Source organism: Nyctereutes procyonoides, unplaced genomic scaffold (assembly GCF_905146905.1).
Source record: "Nyctereutes procyonoides isolate TBG_1078 unplaced genomic scaffold, NYPRO_anot_genome, whole genome shotgun sequence".
NCBI lineage: Eukaryota > Metazoa > Chordata > Mammalia > Carnivora > Canidae > Nyctereutes > Nyctereutes procyonoides.
The window spans coordinates 39,276,744-39,294,958 of NW_026575042.1; the positions used below are offsets into that span (position 1 = coordinate 39,276,744).

Below are 18,215 nucleotides of genomic sequence, written 5' to 3' on the forward strand. Positions count from 1 at the left end.
CTAATCAAAGCACAGAGATCTTAAGATCATAAATTATTATCCCTCACAACAGGAGCATAAAGGGAATTTGGTTTTATGAATTGTTAACTGGGACTCGCCTCTCTTTGGGTCTTGGGCTGGTTCCGAGGGAAGGAGGCTGGAAATCACATCTTGAATCTAGAGCACCGTCTTACAGATTGGACAGGGCACAATTTCCTCAAATTTACAGTATTTTACCTACTTGGAGTCAGCGGGATACGTGGCTCGACCCAGATTAAACAGCCCCTGATTCCCCTTGTTTGTGATGGTTCGTGATGTTCAGCTGGGAAGAGTTTTTTTCCTATGCAGAAAGCGGGCTTTCCTGTGTGTCATGAGATGGCTGTGCTGTGTTGTGTGTCACTCACGGGCTTTCATGAGTTCATGCTGGGTTTAGTTTGTGTGCCTCCCCCCCTTCTCATTTCCATGTCATATGTCATATTTCCCTCCCTTCTCTCCACTCCTGCCCATGCTAATGTTTGTCTGTTTTGAGAGGATCTTCTCTTTCCCTGGCGTGTCTTTCTCCAACTACACACAAAGCACCCAAGTTCTCATCTCTTCCTTTCACATTAGGGCAGAAAGAGATGAGTCTTTGTCTTCTGACTTTCCTTTTTCTTCTCCTCCAGGACCCCCTCCCTCTCTTTTTGAAGCTCTACATGATTTCTGGTCTCCAGCAGTGCAAAAGGCCGAGGCTGTTCCACTGGGCCTGACTTAGCTCTCCTTTCTCTGGCTGCCATGTGCTCTCTCTCATTCCTCCAGTGGCTTGGTGGGCCAGCCCCTATGGCTTTCCTCCGGCCAGAGGACCCTTGCAGTTCCCTTACGTTATCTTTTGGTGCTTGCTTCATCCGGCATTTCAAGTGTAAAGGCCTAGAACTGCCAATTAGCACGGGCAGAGAAAATGTCTCTAAATAAAGCATTGGCCAACACAATCATACTTTATAACAAAAGTTTATTAGGATTAGGTCACATTAGAAAACTTCATGCTTTGCCATTTTTGCTGTATTAACCTGGAATGACCAGATTATACTTAGCTGAGTATAAAACAATTTGTGCCCTGTACTGTTTGGAAAGTAAGAAAATCGACGTACATAGCGGTGTGCCTGACACCGCCACGGTTAATAGCCTAACAACTGGTTAGCAAAGCGTATGTTACTTCCAAGCTTTGGGGAATGATGAGGAAAACATCATTTCTTACCTCCTTCAGAAGCAGGCTCATCATAGTCTGGGCATCTAAGACTGGAGCCGACTTTTTTTTTTTTTTTTGGAATCTAATATTAACATCTGTATTTCAAGAGAAGCTAGGCTTGAGGTATCTTTATGGCTTGAAAGGCACAGGTCATGCAGCTGAATTAAAAGCTATTGTGTTGGTCTCTCTGTCATGGGCCGTGAGCCACCTGTCATAAGGGGAGTCCTGGTGCCGTGTCCTTGACCCTTCAGTCTGGTGTACGCATCATCAGCTCTGTTCCTCTAGCTTCTGCTTTTGCTAATCAGCTGTGAGTGTTGGAACTGGAGGATGGGTCGGGACTCTTGCACCATCTCCTGCCACATGGAGACCGGCCTGTGCTGTAGAATCTCATTACCCAGCATACAGAGGGGACCTGCCACAGGGCCAAGAAGTGACTTAAATGCAAGCAGGACAGAAAGGCTCATTCTTCTGATACAACACAGAATGGGGGAAGAGAAAACAGCTTTCCCTGGAAGGGGTCCTACCAAGTTGGAAAGCAGAACTGCATTGAGTGCAGGGTACGCCCAGCTATAACTAACCCCTGCCTTTAATAGGAGAAGCGGCTTGAAAAGAATGCCAAGGAGAACAGTGGGTCACCGCACAGCGTGGGTTCTAGAAGGCCACCGACAGTGGTATCGATCCCTTGCCTGGGCTTTGCAAACAGCCCTGGAGTCATTAAGAGCATGTAGGAGTCTAGGTCTTTATAATATAAAAATTCCACTTAACAAAATAACTGGGCATTCCCTTCAGCTTAGAAGCCACATGTTTATGCTCAGAAACTTTTTTTTTTCTTCTGATTTTTAAACTCTCCCTAACGAAGGGAGTAAAATCCAAAATCGAAGCGAAAGGGCCTGGAGAGCTACACACCGAAAAGAAACACCTGCAGACGCAGCACATCTGTTCCATCCTTCCAGCAGCCAGACTCCTGACTCCCTCCTTCTCCGCCCTTCCCACCCCAACCGATCCACTCATAAAAATGGCTGCTGCCAGAAACTTCAATTCAGTTGCATAATATAGAGGGATGATAAAATTCTTATTTCTTCAGGCACCGGAGGATAACTTGTGACAAGGTTGTGATTCTCTCCGACGGATGCTCTTACCACATGGTCCAGCCTCTCTCCTACACTGCCTCCCCAGCTTGGCAAGCATTCCGCTGCGAGCCTCGCATCACTTGTGGTCACATGGGTGCTGTTCCCCTTAGTTCAGCTGGGACTGACCCGGGGTCTGCTCAAGCTTGAGTTCGTAGCCTCCCAGGCCGAGGTCCCCCTCATAAATGTTGTCCTTGCTTGGAGTCTGCGGTGAGGCTTTCTGGGCCAGGCTCAGGCTTGCAGGAGGCCTGCAGGGCGAGGGGGCTTGCTCCTGGTAGCTCATGGCCAGTTCGTCCTGATTCACAATGCACTCCACGTCTTCCTCTTTTAGCTGTTCCTAGAGTTTGGGAAGAGAGAGAGGTCACTTTGTGATGAAGAAAACCACAGCTGTCCCATTGTGTAAGACCACAGGGGCTTGTTTTCCTTTCTTAATGGTGCTGGCTTGCCCTGGCTGAGGTTCTGTGGCAGTGGGCACCGCCTTGCCACGTTGGGGGCCCTAACACAGCCACGTGAGGGCTCCAGGCCTGAGGTGACAGTTGGTAGAGAGGGCGCGCTGACTGAATGCCTCCTTGGGTTAAGGGAATTAAAATTCAGTGGATTTCTTGGACTGGTACTTAACTAGGTTGAGAGGAGTTAAGAGTTAGAGGAGAATCCTGGCCCCTCAGTGTACAGAATGATTCTCCACGTTGGTTTTGTAACACTCTTGCCTATCACTAAATTCTCCAAATACAGTTTCTGTTGTATTTTATTTGAAAAGTGTGTCCCCACAGCATGTTTCTTGGGATGAGTGTCACAAAGCTCAAAATGGTTGGAAGTCCCGAGAGTAGATAATGGCAGAAACTAACTAGATCTGGTCAACTTAGTTTTCCTCAGTCAGAGCTTTCCTTGAAGGGAAGAATTAAGATCTCAACTCTTCTTTCATTGGCTTTGGGAAGACCGTACAAAATTACTCATAGAATGAGCCCGGGCTAGGTGACCGAGGTCAGTGGTTTCCAGTATTAGGCTGTAATAGAATCACTTGGAAGGTCCATTGAAGCAGAGATGCTGGGCCCCAAGCTCAGAGTTCTGAGGGTGGGAAGCTGATAATCTTCATTTAAGCAAGAAATCTTCAGAGATCTTCATTTAAGCAAGATAATCTGCATTTCTAGCAAGTTCGCAAGTGATGCTGAGGCTGCTGGTCTGGGGACACACTTCGATAACCGCTGCCTTAGGCTGCTCTGCCTGGAGCACATCTGAGATGCATTATTCTCTGTCTATGCAACGGGGTGGCCAGCTGGACAACCTCCAAGAGTGCCACAAACCCTTAAGATTTTGCTCCTCTCCAATTCCTGACACTGGTTTGTTGGTAAAGATTCTAATTGCTTCTCAGCATTTTTTATTCCACTCCCTTGAGCTATAAAGCACAGGCAGGCCTAATATTTAAAACCTCAGAACACAGCAGTTTGTGAGGACATATGACTTCGTTTACATTTTCTCAATTCATTTTATGGTTAAAAAAAATATTGGTAACAATAAAAAAAACTTGCATTTTAAAAAGAAGAATGAGCCCACATCAGCAACATCTGAAAAGAAAAGGGAAATGCCTCTTGGTGCAGCGAATTTTAAGACGCTTCCTCCTCAAGCTGGGAAGTGACAGCCCTGAGGTTCTTGGGCTCCTCGGCACCCAGCAGCCTGTCCCACCCAGGGTAGTTACTCACCCCGTAGGCCTGAGGACTGGTGAGCAGCCTGGAAATTGGACCACACCATTCAGGTAATGTAGTGGTCAGTGGAGGGCCAGAGTGGGTTAAAATTGGTTTCAGATATCTGCAAGGCCTGTTAAGGAATACTTGGCAAGAAAAGGAAGTTAGAATTTCGTTTCTCACACAGCACAAACCTTCGCATGCAGCGAAAGAGACAGTTATGTTCACCTTTAAATCCCCTACTCCCTCATTTAGGAGGCAATTTGGCCTGCAAAAATTGCTGTTTATAATCTTTGCTCCACACACTTTTCCATCCCTGCTGGTAGCCTTTAATCAAGAAGAAATGGGGACTGGGCCAGCCAACATCAGCGAGGGGGTAAGTGTTCGTCTCCTCCTCCCCCCTCTCCCTCAATGTCTCATCTGCCTGAGAATGCATTTCTTAAAAATTATCTTAAACAATAGCATAAAGGATTGTGTTTTCTTAAAACTGCACACAGTGCTTAAACCACCAGTAATTTTCACAAAGAAGCAAGAGGTATTTCATAAAATGTTCAGTCGTTTTAGAACTGGGTAGTGAACATAGATTGTTTTCCAAAATACTTTATTTTCACTATTCAACACAGTCGCTTTATACTTCAGACATCAATGCATCCCCATACGAAATTATGTAAATAAACTGGTGCCAGGTTCCTTCTATTGTCTAGCCCCTGTTTTTCTTCTCTCTTCATCCCAAAGTGCTCTAACAAGTTCAAAGAAAACCGTGTTCATCTAAAGCCGTTATGTTTCCCTCCAATCTAGCAATAGTGAAACCCCTAGAAGCTGCCTTGGCTTGCCTTAGTATTTCTTTTCTTTGCTCAGAGGAACGTGGTGGAATTATTTCACCGTTCCATCAGACACAACTTTTAAGCTTTATATTATTTCCTCTGCTGGAGAATATTTCACCTCATCAACTTTCTGAAAAACTATAATAAATAGGGAAAGGGAAAAAGTGGAAAGCAGTTAGCATTGGTTGGCTTGTGAAGATCCGAAATCACCCCCGGCACCGAGGATGTGAGATCTTGGAGATGGCCCTACTGGAGGCCATCTAGAGCTGGCCACTGCTCTGTCATTCCTGTGATGCCCTGAGCATGTGAGGACAGAGGGAAGATGCAGCCTCTGGGGGCCAGGAATCTCGGTGTCTCTGGCTTCAAATGCTCCGCCGCCGAAGTGGTGATAAGGCAGGGGGTGCCTGCGAATATAGCCTAGTTATGATGCCAGGGGAGTTACTGCAAAGATGCTTAAGCGAGTCTGTAATTCCAAGTGCAAATGGAAAACATGACAATTCCTTTCAGATGGGCAGCTGCTGTGCTCAATGAAGGACCAGGGAAGATATTAAAGTTGAGAGCCTGGCATTCCTTGTAATATCTATTTTGTTTTTTTAAGATTTTATTTATTTATTCATGAGAGAGAGAGAGAGAGAGAGAGAGAGGCAGAGACACAGGCAGAGGGAGAAGCAGGTTCCACGCAGGGAGCCCAATATGGGACTCCATCCCAGGTCTCCAGGATCACGCCCTGGGCTGAAGTTGGTGCTAAACCACAGAGCCACCCAGGCTGCCCTCCTTGTAATATCTGTTGAGCCTATCTACGACTCTGGAAATCCTGTGATGGTATTCCATTAATTTTCACTACAAATTGTTATTTCCGTCATCTTATGGTTGGAGGAATTGAGGCCTAGAGATATAATGATTTTAAATAATCCAAAGGCTCTCATTGCTGTTTGAATCCACCACCAACATCGCTAGCAAAAGATAAATTATCAGGGCAGAATCATGCATGTGACCAGAGGGTTCTCTAGAGAGAAAAGCTTGCAGACCTCATCTGTGCTGGCGAGCTGCAGACCCTCTCACACAGGGGCACATGAGGACACGTGGTTTATTAGGGTTTATGGTGTAGGTCAGCAAAACAAAACAAAAAAACACTTTTCTAGGGAGGCATGGTGGGTAACATATATGTACAACTAGAGTGCAAATCAAGGAAAATCCAGCCAATTTTATTTCAAGATGGAGAAGTGACAGTAGGTAAGCTACATTTCTAGAGATGTCATGTAAAAAAAATTGAAGAGGTTTGTCAAGGCTCTAAAAGTTTCAAAGAGGCCTGGGTGGCTTCCACTGTTTGAGGTTCTCAGAATATTGAAAAATTAAATGCCAAAATGCCACAATAATGGAACAAAGGTAAAGTGCAAATTTAGAATTGTGTAATGAACTTTTTTTTCTCTTTTAATCCTGATGAGGTATCTCTTTAACACTGATGTATAATGTTATTGGAGCTAACACTTAGTGATGAAATTTGTAGCTTTTTGTGAATGTGGGGCCTGGACCACATCGGGTACCATTTGGCCTCTTCTGGACAGGTTGTGAATACTGATGGGAAATGTAAAAGTGTTTTTAAACTCTATGCACTATTCAAATGCTATTTATTTTATTTTAAAAATTTATTCTCTAAGCAATACTTCTGAGAAATTGTTGTCTCAATCGTTGTTTGGATAATGGGGAATGAGAGTGAGGGTAGAGAGACAATGGGGGGCACCTGGGTGGCTCAGTTGGTTAAGCATCTGCCTTTGGCTCAGGTCATCATCCCATGGTCCTGGGATCGAGCCCAATGTGGGGCTCCCTGTTCAGTGGGGAATCTGCTTCTCCCTCTGTCCCTACCCCAACTCGTTATCTCTCTCTCTCTCTCTCTCTCTCTCTCTCTCCCCCCCCTTGTCTGAAATAAGTAAATAAAATCTTTAAAAAAAAAAAAAAGAGAGAGAGACAAGACAATGGCACTCCAGGCATTTGGCTTGGCCTTGGAACTCACAGGCTATGTCGTAGGTGGGAAATTTAAGGCACTCCTACACCAAAAGTAGCTATTTGGGTTAAAATTTGTCATACAGGCAGTTAGCGTGAGGTGGTAGGTGAGAAGTGGGCAGAATTTGTTGATGTATGACTCTTCTAGGAAACTCACGATATACCATTTTGGCTGCTCTGGTGTCTCAGTAGCTGTGGGTCAAAGTGTGGCAGTGAGTAGGATGTGCCAAGCTCCACGCAGAGCCACGGCAGATGTGGCCTGCCCCAGAAGCTTTGCTGAACTTCTCGGTTTGCCTAGTGCTCGCCACATATTATGTGCTCAGTGGATGTTTGTTGAATTTCTGACATAGGAAATATAAAGGGGTGGTATGAGTGATGGAAGTAGATTTTGAGTAACTTCACAAGAGAAGATGACGGCGGCAGATTATAACCATCAAATGAAGTTTTCTGAGGATAAAAGGCTAAGAAAGGTTAAGTTGAAGATGAACCTCTTGGGTCTGAGTTATTAGACTGAGGGGACCATGGAAAGAGTGGGAACGACATGAAATAAAGTGATTAAAAAATAATCTTATGCCTTACTCACTCATTCATTTGTTCCTTCATATGCTCACATGTTTTTATGTACTAATCCAGTGAGGCATCCACACAAAGAAATGGACAATTGCCTTATAGAATGGGAAGCTCCCTTGCCTCAAGACTGTGGTCTCCTTGAGGGCGGGCAGGCTGTCCTGTTCACCTGGACACAGTGCTGGGCACATTTTAGACATTCAAGAAATAGTTGTTGAATTAATGAAGATGACAGGCTCAGAGAGAGGAAAAGAATTGCTCAGTGGAGCCCAGTCAGATAGTTAATGGCAGAGCTGGGCCTGGGATCAAGGACATTTCCATCACACAGGCCATCTTTCTTCTGCTACGGAGACACCAAGTAACAGATCTTGTCAGATTGGACAACTGATTTGGAATTGAGGAATCAGTGAGTTTTGGAGTTCTTTATTGCTCAGCAATGTCTGGAAAGTGGCTGGATCTCCAGGGTTACCTAAATTATTAAAGAGTAAGAAAACTCTTTTGATCTACAAAAAATAAAAACCCCAACTGCTGATTTTGCAAAATGTGTTATTTTTTTTCCATCAGGTTCTAGTATATGTTTGGGGAGGGAGATTCCCCATTGGGTATTTTTGATGCAGCTAGTTTTGCTTCTCTAATAAGCTAGAAATGTATCGAGATGAAATGTGAAGCTCTGGGGGGAGAAAAACAATGGCTTTTCCCATCCAAAGGGCATAGGTTTGGGAATAGCAGCTTGGTTCAGGAGATGTAAGTAAAAGCTAGAATTCTACCCAGAGTTTAACATGCGTGCAATAAGGAAGACAATTAACAGATGCCATTTTCTCCTTTGGCCTGAGTAATCAGAAGGTCCAGAGCTAAATTATGTGCTTAACTGAACTCACATCCCAAATTCCTGGTAATGTTGATTTCTTTCTCTTTTTTGTTTGTTAGTTTTTGTTTTAATTATTTAGATCTCATGTTTTACCATCATAAGATGCCAAAACTAATCAGCATACAGCTTGCTCATGCCTATGCTTCATATGACATAATCCTACATAGACTGGTGAGATGCAGAAATGTTCAACAATGATCCAGCTCCACCAATGAATGTCTGCCCCTTTGAGGGGAGTAATCTCCATTGCCCCCTACACTGGGCTGAATGTTTGCATCCTTCCCAAATTCATATCCTGAGGCCCTAACCTCCAATATGTTTGTTTGTGGAGTTGGGGCCTTTGGGAAGTTATTTAGGTTTGATGAGGTCATGAGGGGGGTGCCCCCATAATGGGATTACTGCCCTTATAAGAAGAGATACCAGAGTTTGTTTGCTCTTACTCCACATATCTACAAAGAAGAGGTCAAGTGAGCATACAGTGAGATAGTGACCATCTTCAAGCCCAAAAGAGAGTTCTCACCAGAACCCAATCATACTGGCACCCTGATCTCAGACTTCTACCCTCTAGAACTGTGAGAAAATGAGTATCTGTTGTATAAGCCATCCAGTCTATGGTATGTTGTTATGGAAGCCTGGGCAGACTAACACACTCCCTCTCTGGACCTCTTGAAAAATCAGAGAGCCCTGAAGAGCTATGTTCTATCTCGGCTTCCCTAAACTTGCCTCATCATGAAGATCGGCTTAGGTATTTGTTAATTCAGATTTCCAAGTCCTCCCCTGGAGATTCTGATTTGGCAGGTCCAGGAAGTGGCCTGGGACTCTATTTTATGGAGAGTCTGTATTTTAGGTGCCCCAGGTGACTGGTGATTAGGCAAGGATGGATACAACATGTTGTTCTCTCTCTGGAGTGTTGCCTCCATAGGGGATTCAAATTTTAAATGGGAAGAAAAAGAACATGGTCTCTTATGTCTTCAAAGCCATCATTTTTAGGGTAAGGGTAGGTATAAGGGAAGCCCATTTGGCCCAGAACCCACATCCATCTAATGTAACGGCCTTTGTCAAACGTTCCATCTTGTCTGGGGGAGGGGTCAGATAGTTGGCTCAAAAATGTGAAGCCTTGATGATGTTACACCTGAGAGTGAATTAATGAAGCACCGTATCTGGGCTTGTATAGGAAGACTTTGTGCCTAGTGGGAGCACTTGCATGTGTTTGTATGTGTGAGCTCGATACACAGTCTTGTTATTTGGATAAAATACTCATCATTGCATAGCTGTGTAAAGAACAAAGCACATTTATCTCTGTACAGGCCTTTCAAGAGTATACCCTGCACTTTTTCATTTATAAAGCATTTCTAATATGTCTTATTTTATCCTTACAGCTGTAGGTGAGAATTATAGTCCCATTTTACAGATCAAGAAATGTGTAAACAGATGGTTTTTCAATTCTCTTCTTATCTATTCTTTTTAAAAAATATTTATTTATTTATTTATTTATTTATTTATTTATTTATTTAGGGGCAGGGAGAGCATGTGAGGGGGGTAAGGGCAAGGGAGGAGACCGAGAGAGAGATAGAGAGAGAGAGAGAGAGAGAGAGAGAGAGAAAAAATCTTAAGCAGATTCCTTGCTGAGTATGGAGCCCAACCTAGGGCTCGATCTTACCACCCTGAGATCATGACCTGAGCTGAAACCAAGAGTTGGATGTTTAACTGACTGTGCCGCCCCAGAGCTCCTCTTCTAACCTATTCTTACCTCTTTTTCCCGAGTGCATTTAGCTTCCAGTGCTGGCTTGTCACCAAATAGTCAGGGATCAATGACAAGTGGGTGGGGAAGGATAAATATATCCTGTAGTGGAAATCAACCTTGCCCTCCAAGTCCATACATTCATGCAGAAAACCAGGTCCACTTGCTATTGACTTGCTGAGTCCCCACATTGCTGTTTACACAGCATCCATGAATGAAACTCGCAGAGGACACCCCACGTTTTACACACCCTATCACCTTTTGATTCCAATACACAAATCACACCCCTTCTGCTTTGTTTCCCAGGAAATGTGTCCTGACAAATTGAATGTGTTTTCCCTCTTTCCTTTGGATATATCAGATTTTGTAATTGAACACTCACTGTCTTGCCATTTTGGATGAGCCTGCGAAGCCATTCTGCAGAGCTGGTGCTTAGGGTTCAGGCTGGAGGAAGGCTCTAAGAGTCCAAACAAGAAGCCGCCTTCTTTGAGCTGTTTTATCCCTCTGTTCTACCTCGAGGGTGGACATCCAGTTTTGCACCCTGCACTTGCAGAGAACATAGGAGTAGGATCCTGTCTTTGTAGCGGCCACTCTATTTCAAGAACAAGCTATCAAGATGGCGCCTCCTAGGCTGTCCATGAGTTATGGTTTAAAATAAAGAAAAAGCAGAAACCCTCCATTCACATACACTGATGAACATATGCTTCTTTGCTTAACAATCCTAATCTTTACCATCTTAAAGGAAATTGCTTTAGACAGCTGCTGGGGTAGAAAGAGAGCAGCAAATGCCAGAATAAACACCTGACAGGTAAGCAGACCTGCCTGGAGGGAGCCAGCATGGAGTGACCGCAACCCCCTTCAGCCCTGTCTCTGAGCTCTGCTACTCCTATGTCTATTTGGTGAAGGGCTCTCCTTTCACGCTGGTGTGTCCCTTCCCCCCAGTAGCCTTCTCAGACCTGTCGTGCTGAACTGCTTCAGCTCCGTGGCTGTTCTGTAGCAATGTGTATGCGTCTGTCTGGTAGCATTTGTCACATTGCCTGGAAGCTAATTGTTTACATCTCCAACTCTTTCTAAGCCCCTTGAGGAAGTTATTTAGTTTGTTATTTTTTTTCCTTAACTTTCTTATTATTTAACAAAATATTCATATTGTAGAATGGAAATTAGATTATACAGTGTAGGCCAATGTATAGTCTAATGGATCACTATAAAGCAAGGAAATCACCCAGACCAGGAAATGGAACTTTGTCTCCCAGCCCTGGAGCCCCTTCTAGGTGTCTCATCCGAATGCAAACTCCGCCCTTTCCCCACAAGGAACTCCTATCCTGATTTGTATACTAATCACTTCCTTGAGTTTATAGTATAATTTTAGCACTCAAGTGTGTGTTCTTACACACCACAGTTCAGTCTGGCCTATTTTTAAAAAATGTGTTATGCCTTTTAGTCTGTAGATTCCTCCTCTACCCTTTTAATTTCTTTACGATTTATCTGAAGAACCTGGCCCCTGTGACCTGCGGAGTTTTCCATGGTCTGAATTTTGCTGATGTGCAGCTTAGCATGGTCCCCTGCCCTTGGTATTTCCTGTAAATTGCCAGGTGGATCCAGAGATTAAATTGGATTCAGGTTCTCTCCATCTCCTTGGCAATGAAGGAAGGCACATCATCTCTGGTTGTGTCTCTTTGTGTGGTCTGAGCAGCCACTTATGTGCTATAACCATATATGTTTGCTCTCTGAGGATTTCAAATAGTGAAGTTCTAATTTTATATATACATACAATATACATATATGTATATTTATTATTTTATTACATAGAATACTTTTATAAAGAGACATTTTTCATTTATTCTATTGGCATATTCAGTGGAATAGTCAATATAGGAAAGACAAGATAAATGCTTGGTTTATTCCACCCATTTACCAGTTTTTCAGACGATTCATTATCATCCTCTGAAAATGATTCTTTGTTTAAATGTCATTAAAGTGTAATGAATTTAAATGAATTTGATTGCAATTATGATCATTGTTGAAGCTCAAACTGACCCATCTTTGGTCAGTGGGAGTCTTTTCAAATTGGCTCCTGAGTCCTATTGACATGATGTCTGTATCTTTGATAGCTTCTTTGTCATCTGCCTGACAACTTGTTCTAGGCTCATCTTGAACATTGCCTCTTTCAGATCTCAAACCAACCATTTCTCCAAAATTCTCTGATTTCTTTTAGTGAGAAATGGTGTTTTAACTGCAAACTCTGGGTACCAAAGGGTTATGATACACAGTGAAATACTGGTAAATGTTCAATAACTTACTTTTTTTTTTTCTTTCTTTTTTAAAGCTGGATTTGTAGCATTTCCCAGTTTCCATGGTATAAACACTCCCATTATGGCTGATTTCTATATATCAACATGAAGTCACTGAATGTGGAGTTGGGACAAGAAGTGTACAATCTGTTCTCACCAGCTAGTGCAGACCAACTTCATCATGCCACTAGTTATGTATCTCGTGAGTTACTATGGATACTTCCAATTCAAGCTTAAGAATTTCTGATTCTCAAGGACATAAGGAATGATAGAATTAGAATAGTCCGTAACTACTCATTTGTTTTATCCTTTATTAAATATATAGTAGTCTCAGAATAATAATAATACTGATAGTACCACCATCAAAAATTACATAATACATTATAAAACTTGTGTATCCTCCATTTTAAATTCCCATTTAAAAAAAAATACCCTATGGGATGCATTGGTGGCTCAGCAATTGAGCATCTGCCTTCCGCTCAGTGGCGTCCTGCTTAGGGCTCCCTGTGGGGAGCCTGCTTCTTCCTCTGCCTGTATCTCTGCCTCTCTCTCTGTGTATCTCTCATGAATAAATAAATATAATCTTTTAAAAAAACACTATTGTGCAACTATATATAGTTATGCTACATCTACATTGTCAGATCAGATAGCCATTACATCCTGTACTGTCTCTCTTAGGTCTTGTTCAGTGCTTGCACCCTGGGTAACTATATACTTAATACTAACCCTCTGGCCTTATATCCATGCTTTTCTGCTCATTTTGATTGCCTGAAGCTTGTTCTTTAGTAGATTGCTCAGGAAGGACTCATGGAAAAATTCTTGAGTTCTTGAACATTGATAACAGTTTGTGCTTTTTATATTTTGAAAGTCTTTCTCTGGAAATAAACTGATTGGCTTATAACTTTCTTTATTTGATTATCTCATGTATGTTTCTAGTTTATTTTGACATAAGTAGTTGCTCCTTAAAAGTATAATGAAAATATAACTTTCTTTCCTTTATTTATTTATTTTTAAAGATCTTATATATTCATGAGAGAGAGGCAGAGACACAGACAGAGGGAGAAGCAGGCTCCATGCAGGGAGCCCGACGTGGTACTCGATCCCGGGTCTCCAGGATCACGCCCTGGGCTGAAGGCAGTACTAAACCGCTGAGCCACCCAGGCTGCCCACTTTCTTTCCTTTATAAATCAAATGGCCCTTTCCCCTAGATGCCAAAAGGACTTTTTCTTTAAAACTCATTAATTTCACTAAATTTTTTCTGATGTTGGTTGTTCCAGGTTGAACGTTTCAGGTACACGATGTGCTCTTCCAATGTATAGTTTCAAATGTGCTAAATGTGTTGTGTTTTAGCGAAGTTCGCTTGTATTAGTATTGTTTCTTTGCTTTGCTTTCTTGCTCCATCTTTACCTATCTTCAATATTTGTCACTTTTTTTTTTAAGATTTTATTTATTTATTCATGAGAGAGAGAGACAGAGACACAGGCGGAGGGAGAAGCAGGCTCCATGAAGGGAGCCTGATGTAGAACTCACTCCCCGGTCTCCAGGATCATGCCCTGGGCTGAAGGTGGTGGTATACCACTGAGCCACCTGGGCTGCCCTGTCACTTACCCTTGAATCCTTTTTATCTTTTTATTTATTTCTTTTTGGTTTAAAATTTTTTTCTTTCTTTTTTTTTAAATTTTTTAAAATTTATTTATGATAGGCACACAGTGAGAGAGAGAGAGGCAGAGACACAGGCAGAGGGAGAAGCAGGCTCCATGCACCAGGAGCCCGACGTGGGATTCGATCCCAGGTCTCCAGGATCGCACCCTGGGCCAAAGGCAGGCGCCAAACCACTGCGCCACCCAGGGATCCCAATTTTTTTCTTTCTTTTTACCTGCTATTTCTTTTAAGGTATTTTCCATTGTGTTTATTTGCTTTTTTATTTCTTCTAATTTACTATTCATTTCTGATCTGAGTTTTTTCTTCATTTGAAATTATTTTCAGAGTTTTTTTCTATTTCTGATTTATGCTGATCTTCCATTTCATCATTTTTATAATGTTTTAACTTGTTTTATTATAGTATATTATAATTTTGACCTACTTCTGGCATGTCTTTCTGGCATGCTTTCACTGTCTTTAGGGATGTTATTCTGTTTCTTATCCTTTTTTTTTCTTTCAATAACTCTCTATGAGATTTGACTTCTGTCTTTTCCTGTAGGTTTTTTTAAAATGTAAAATTAGTTTTCCTAAACTCCCTGAAGGAGGTAGTGTTCAGGAAAGCTTTTTCAACTTCCTAGTTTCTTCTTCTGTGGTTTTTGTATAATGGTAAGCATGGCGGCTTGCATACTGACTTTCCTGACCAGTTTTCCTCCTCAGCTGATCTGGACCTCATCTTTCCTTCATCACTATTATCTTTGTCCAGCTCAATTTTTATTCCACTCCAGGTGGCTGCTCCTGAGTGCAGGACCCTGAGGGAACCCTGAGAGGGATTCATTTTTAGAGCTCTTGAGTGTTCCAGCTCTTCATCCTTTTTTACTGAGACCTTTCATTTACTCCTAGTAGAGAGGGCACTACCCCACACTCCCTGCCCAATTTGAGTTTCAGAGATGTTTATCAAATTAGCCCACCTACCCTTTTTAGTAAATATTATTGGCTATTTAGGAGCTCTCCAATTCTCAGGTCCGTCAGATACTACTCTATTGCTTCTTTTTTCCCACTTCGCGGACACTTATATTAATGGTGGTCTGTCTCTACTAACTTGTAATTTGGAGTTTGTGAAAAAACTTGTCTTTAGTTTTGTTTTAAATGTGTCCATGGATTTTGGTTTTATCATCTACTTATTTTGCCTACTTTTATCTAGGAGTTTAGAGAGACTGAAAGACTGCTGTTGATGCCACTGTCATCTTCCCAGAATGGAGAAGGGTTCTTTACCTCCCCTGGCCTTGGACTGAGTGGCCTGAAAAATTGTCCATATGCTCATCATTTACATACAATTTCACGTGACATTTTAAAGAGTTCCTAGATGCGTTGAAGTACATTCATGCTCCCTTAGAGGTTCTGAGCTAGGAAACTCTGGTCAGGAGCAATTAAGTATTAAGGATGAGGGCAGACTAGAGGCCAATAAAGTGGAGTACTTGCTACCCTCTTTGTTTTGGAAGTTGTTTTTATCAGTGATATCTCTAAGATCTACCTATCAAATGTTAAGATAATTCTTTTGGGCCCCTTTGTTCCAGACAGACAATCCAGAGGCAGTAAAAGGACAGTGGAATTTGTTGGAAAGGTTAAAGGAAAGACGACAGTGGCAGGATACCAAAGCAACCAACGTAAGTAGGGCAAGTGAACATCAGATAAACAAGGGGAAATGTTGGAATCATGAGGCTGGAGGAAACCTGAGAGTTCATCTGATCCAAAGTCTCAGATATTAATAGAGTAGAAAGTCTAAACCTAGGGTTTCTTCAAGTGTGGTCACCTGAGCATCTGTACCAGAATTTCCTGTTTTGCTTGTTAAAATGCAGATTCCCAGGGTCTTGATCCTGATCTTCTAGTAATCTGCATTTTGCCAGTCCCCTGAAAACCACTGGTCTAAATAGTGCAGAGAAGAATACCATCTGGTCTATTGAAGGACTCTGGATGTGTAATAATAATAGCACATTGAAGGACTCTGGATGATAATAATAATATCACTTTTGCTCTTACTACTATTGCTTCTCCTCTCACTATTGTGTCCTCAAAACTTTTCCCTTTGGACACAGGAAATCAACAGATTTCTAGGAATTTTTGCTGCCTATCACATGCAGTTGAAATCCACTTGTGCCATATGGAATGCTACATTTGGCTCAAGGTGTTTTGAGAGAAAACGGTTCTGGAGAAAAAATGCTGCTGCTATTCACATGGAATGCATCTTGGCTTTTGGTGGCCTCTGATGAAAAAAACTGCCAGTCCCCCTCTGTTAGCTCACAGTGATTTGATAACAGACCTTTATGAGTTACCTTCCTGGCAGTGTGTCAGAGAACTGGGCTTTGAGAAGTAACTCTGCTCTGGCATTCCAAGTCTCTACTCTGATTTGGAGGGAAATTTCCATTTGATTTCCTCCTCTAACACTGATTGGATGTGGTCTTATGAATGCTGGAGCCTCAGCTGGCTAACCCAGAATTCACATTTAACACACAGGTGGCCAGCCCTGCCCAAGCCCTCTCTGGCTCATTCATTCACTACCCCATGGGGCCAGGCCCTTGGGGCCCTCAACTCTCAGAAGAGTGCATGCCTGAGAGGGACTGACCTCCATGTGCACATGGGCAGGTATTCCATGGGGGATGCATAATTGTACTCATCTTCTCCATCTGGGGAAATAGGAACAGGCCCTTCTGTATTGGTAACTGCAGTGTGGAGCCTATGGGTCAGGACTCAGAGCATGAAAGTGAAAACTACCTTCAGTGCTTTCATGGGGTGGGAGATAGCAGACACCAAACACAGATGGCTGAGGTTCTGGCTGCTGTGATTGCTTCTCAATTTGAGCAAAATCTCCAACTCTTTATGCCTTTGATTTTCTCATTCCTAAGGAGCCACATGGTGCTATGTTAGATCTGGTTAGGTAACTTCTCAGATACTGCAATTACTTGTTTCCCAGGACTGCTGTAACAAAGTACCACAAACTGAGTGGCTGAAAACAACAGAAAATTTTTGTTTCACAGTTCTGGAGGCTATAAAGTCTGAGCTGAAGTTATTGGCAGGGTTGGTTCCTTCTGAGGGCTCGTCCCATGCCTCTCTCCTAGCTTCTGGTTATAGCCAGCAATTCTTGGTTTTCCTTGGCTTGGAGATGCATTACTCCAACCACTACCTTCATCTTCCAATACTGTTTTCTCTGTATCTTCTTATGCCCAAAATTCTCTTATAAGCAAACCAGTGATACTGGATTAGGGGCCCAGCCCATTCCAGTATGACTTCACCTTAATTAATTGCATCTACAACGAACCTATTTCCAAATTAGGTTACATTTCAGGTACTGGGGGGTTGGGATTTCAATATATATTTTTTTGGGGTAAATTATTCAGCCTGTAACTTCCTGCTTCTTCTGAAAAATCCCAAGTCTTCTGTCTATTTTTAATTTTTTTGTAATAGTTAAAAAGGCTGGGTGTGAATCATAGCTTTGCTACTTATTATCTATGAGTGGGCAAATTTCCTAAGTTTCTTGAGCCTCATTTTTGTCATCCCTAGAACAGAAATAGCTTATAATAGTGACCTCATAGGAAAGAGAATTAAGTGAGATGAAAATAGATACAATTTTTAGAACAGTTTTGGGCATATAATAAGCGCTCAATAAATATTAGTTAACATTATTATTATTATTTTTTACTGTTTCCCTTAAGGAGTTTTGTAAGTATTAGAAATATATTTCAAACATCCCCAAGTCAATTTACTTGTGAAACATCCACCACATACCCTACAGAGTTCATAATATTTCTTCCGCTGGGTGCTGGAGCCCTGAGACAGATATTGCAAAGCTTCTTTCAGAAGATCCCCTTCTATTCTTGGAGCAATGCCCCACACAGGGTGCCCAGGGAGGCACTGCTCATTGTTTCCTGACAGCAGGATTTCAGTGGAGCATTTCTATTGTGAGAGTCCTAACACAGGAATGACCCATCTCCAAAGGAATGAGGTGCTTGCTCAGAAGGTGGGTGTTTTCATAGAGGGCATCAGGTTTTTAAGGTCACCTTAGAGCAGACCTGTCTTATCATCACCTTTGTTTCTCTGGGCCTTGGTTGTCCTTGAGGCCACTCTAACTTTCCTGTACTCTAAGGACACCTTCTCTGATCATTCAGCAAACTCAGTAGAATACATGCCTTGTGGCTCTTTGAAAAAGACAGAACTTTCTCTCACCCTCCCTCCTTCCCCCCACCCCACCCCAGAAATGCTGACTGCTGTAACCCACTAAGT

The 18,215-nt window shown here is 42.5% G+C and overlaps 1 protein-coding gene across 1 annotated transcript in view; it reads right to left on the minus strand.

Moving 5' to 3' along the window:
- Positions 1 to 947: 947 nt before the first annotated feature.
- Positions 948 to 18,215, minus strand: part of SLC9A9 (solute carrier family 9 member A9) — a 534,354-nt gene continuing 517,086 nt past the window's right edge. Inside the window, exons 15-16 of the mRNA XM_055321514.1 lie at positions 4,026 to 4,126; positions 948 to 2,665 (exon numbers count right to left, since the gene is read on the minus strand). Of these exons, the coding sequence (XP_055177489.1) occupies positions 2,438 to 2,665; positions 4,026 to 4,126 (329 nt within the window). The 3' untranslated portion in view covers positions 948 to 2,437. The remainder of the gene's footprint in view (positions 2,666 to 4,025; positions 4,127 to 18,215) is intronic.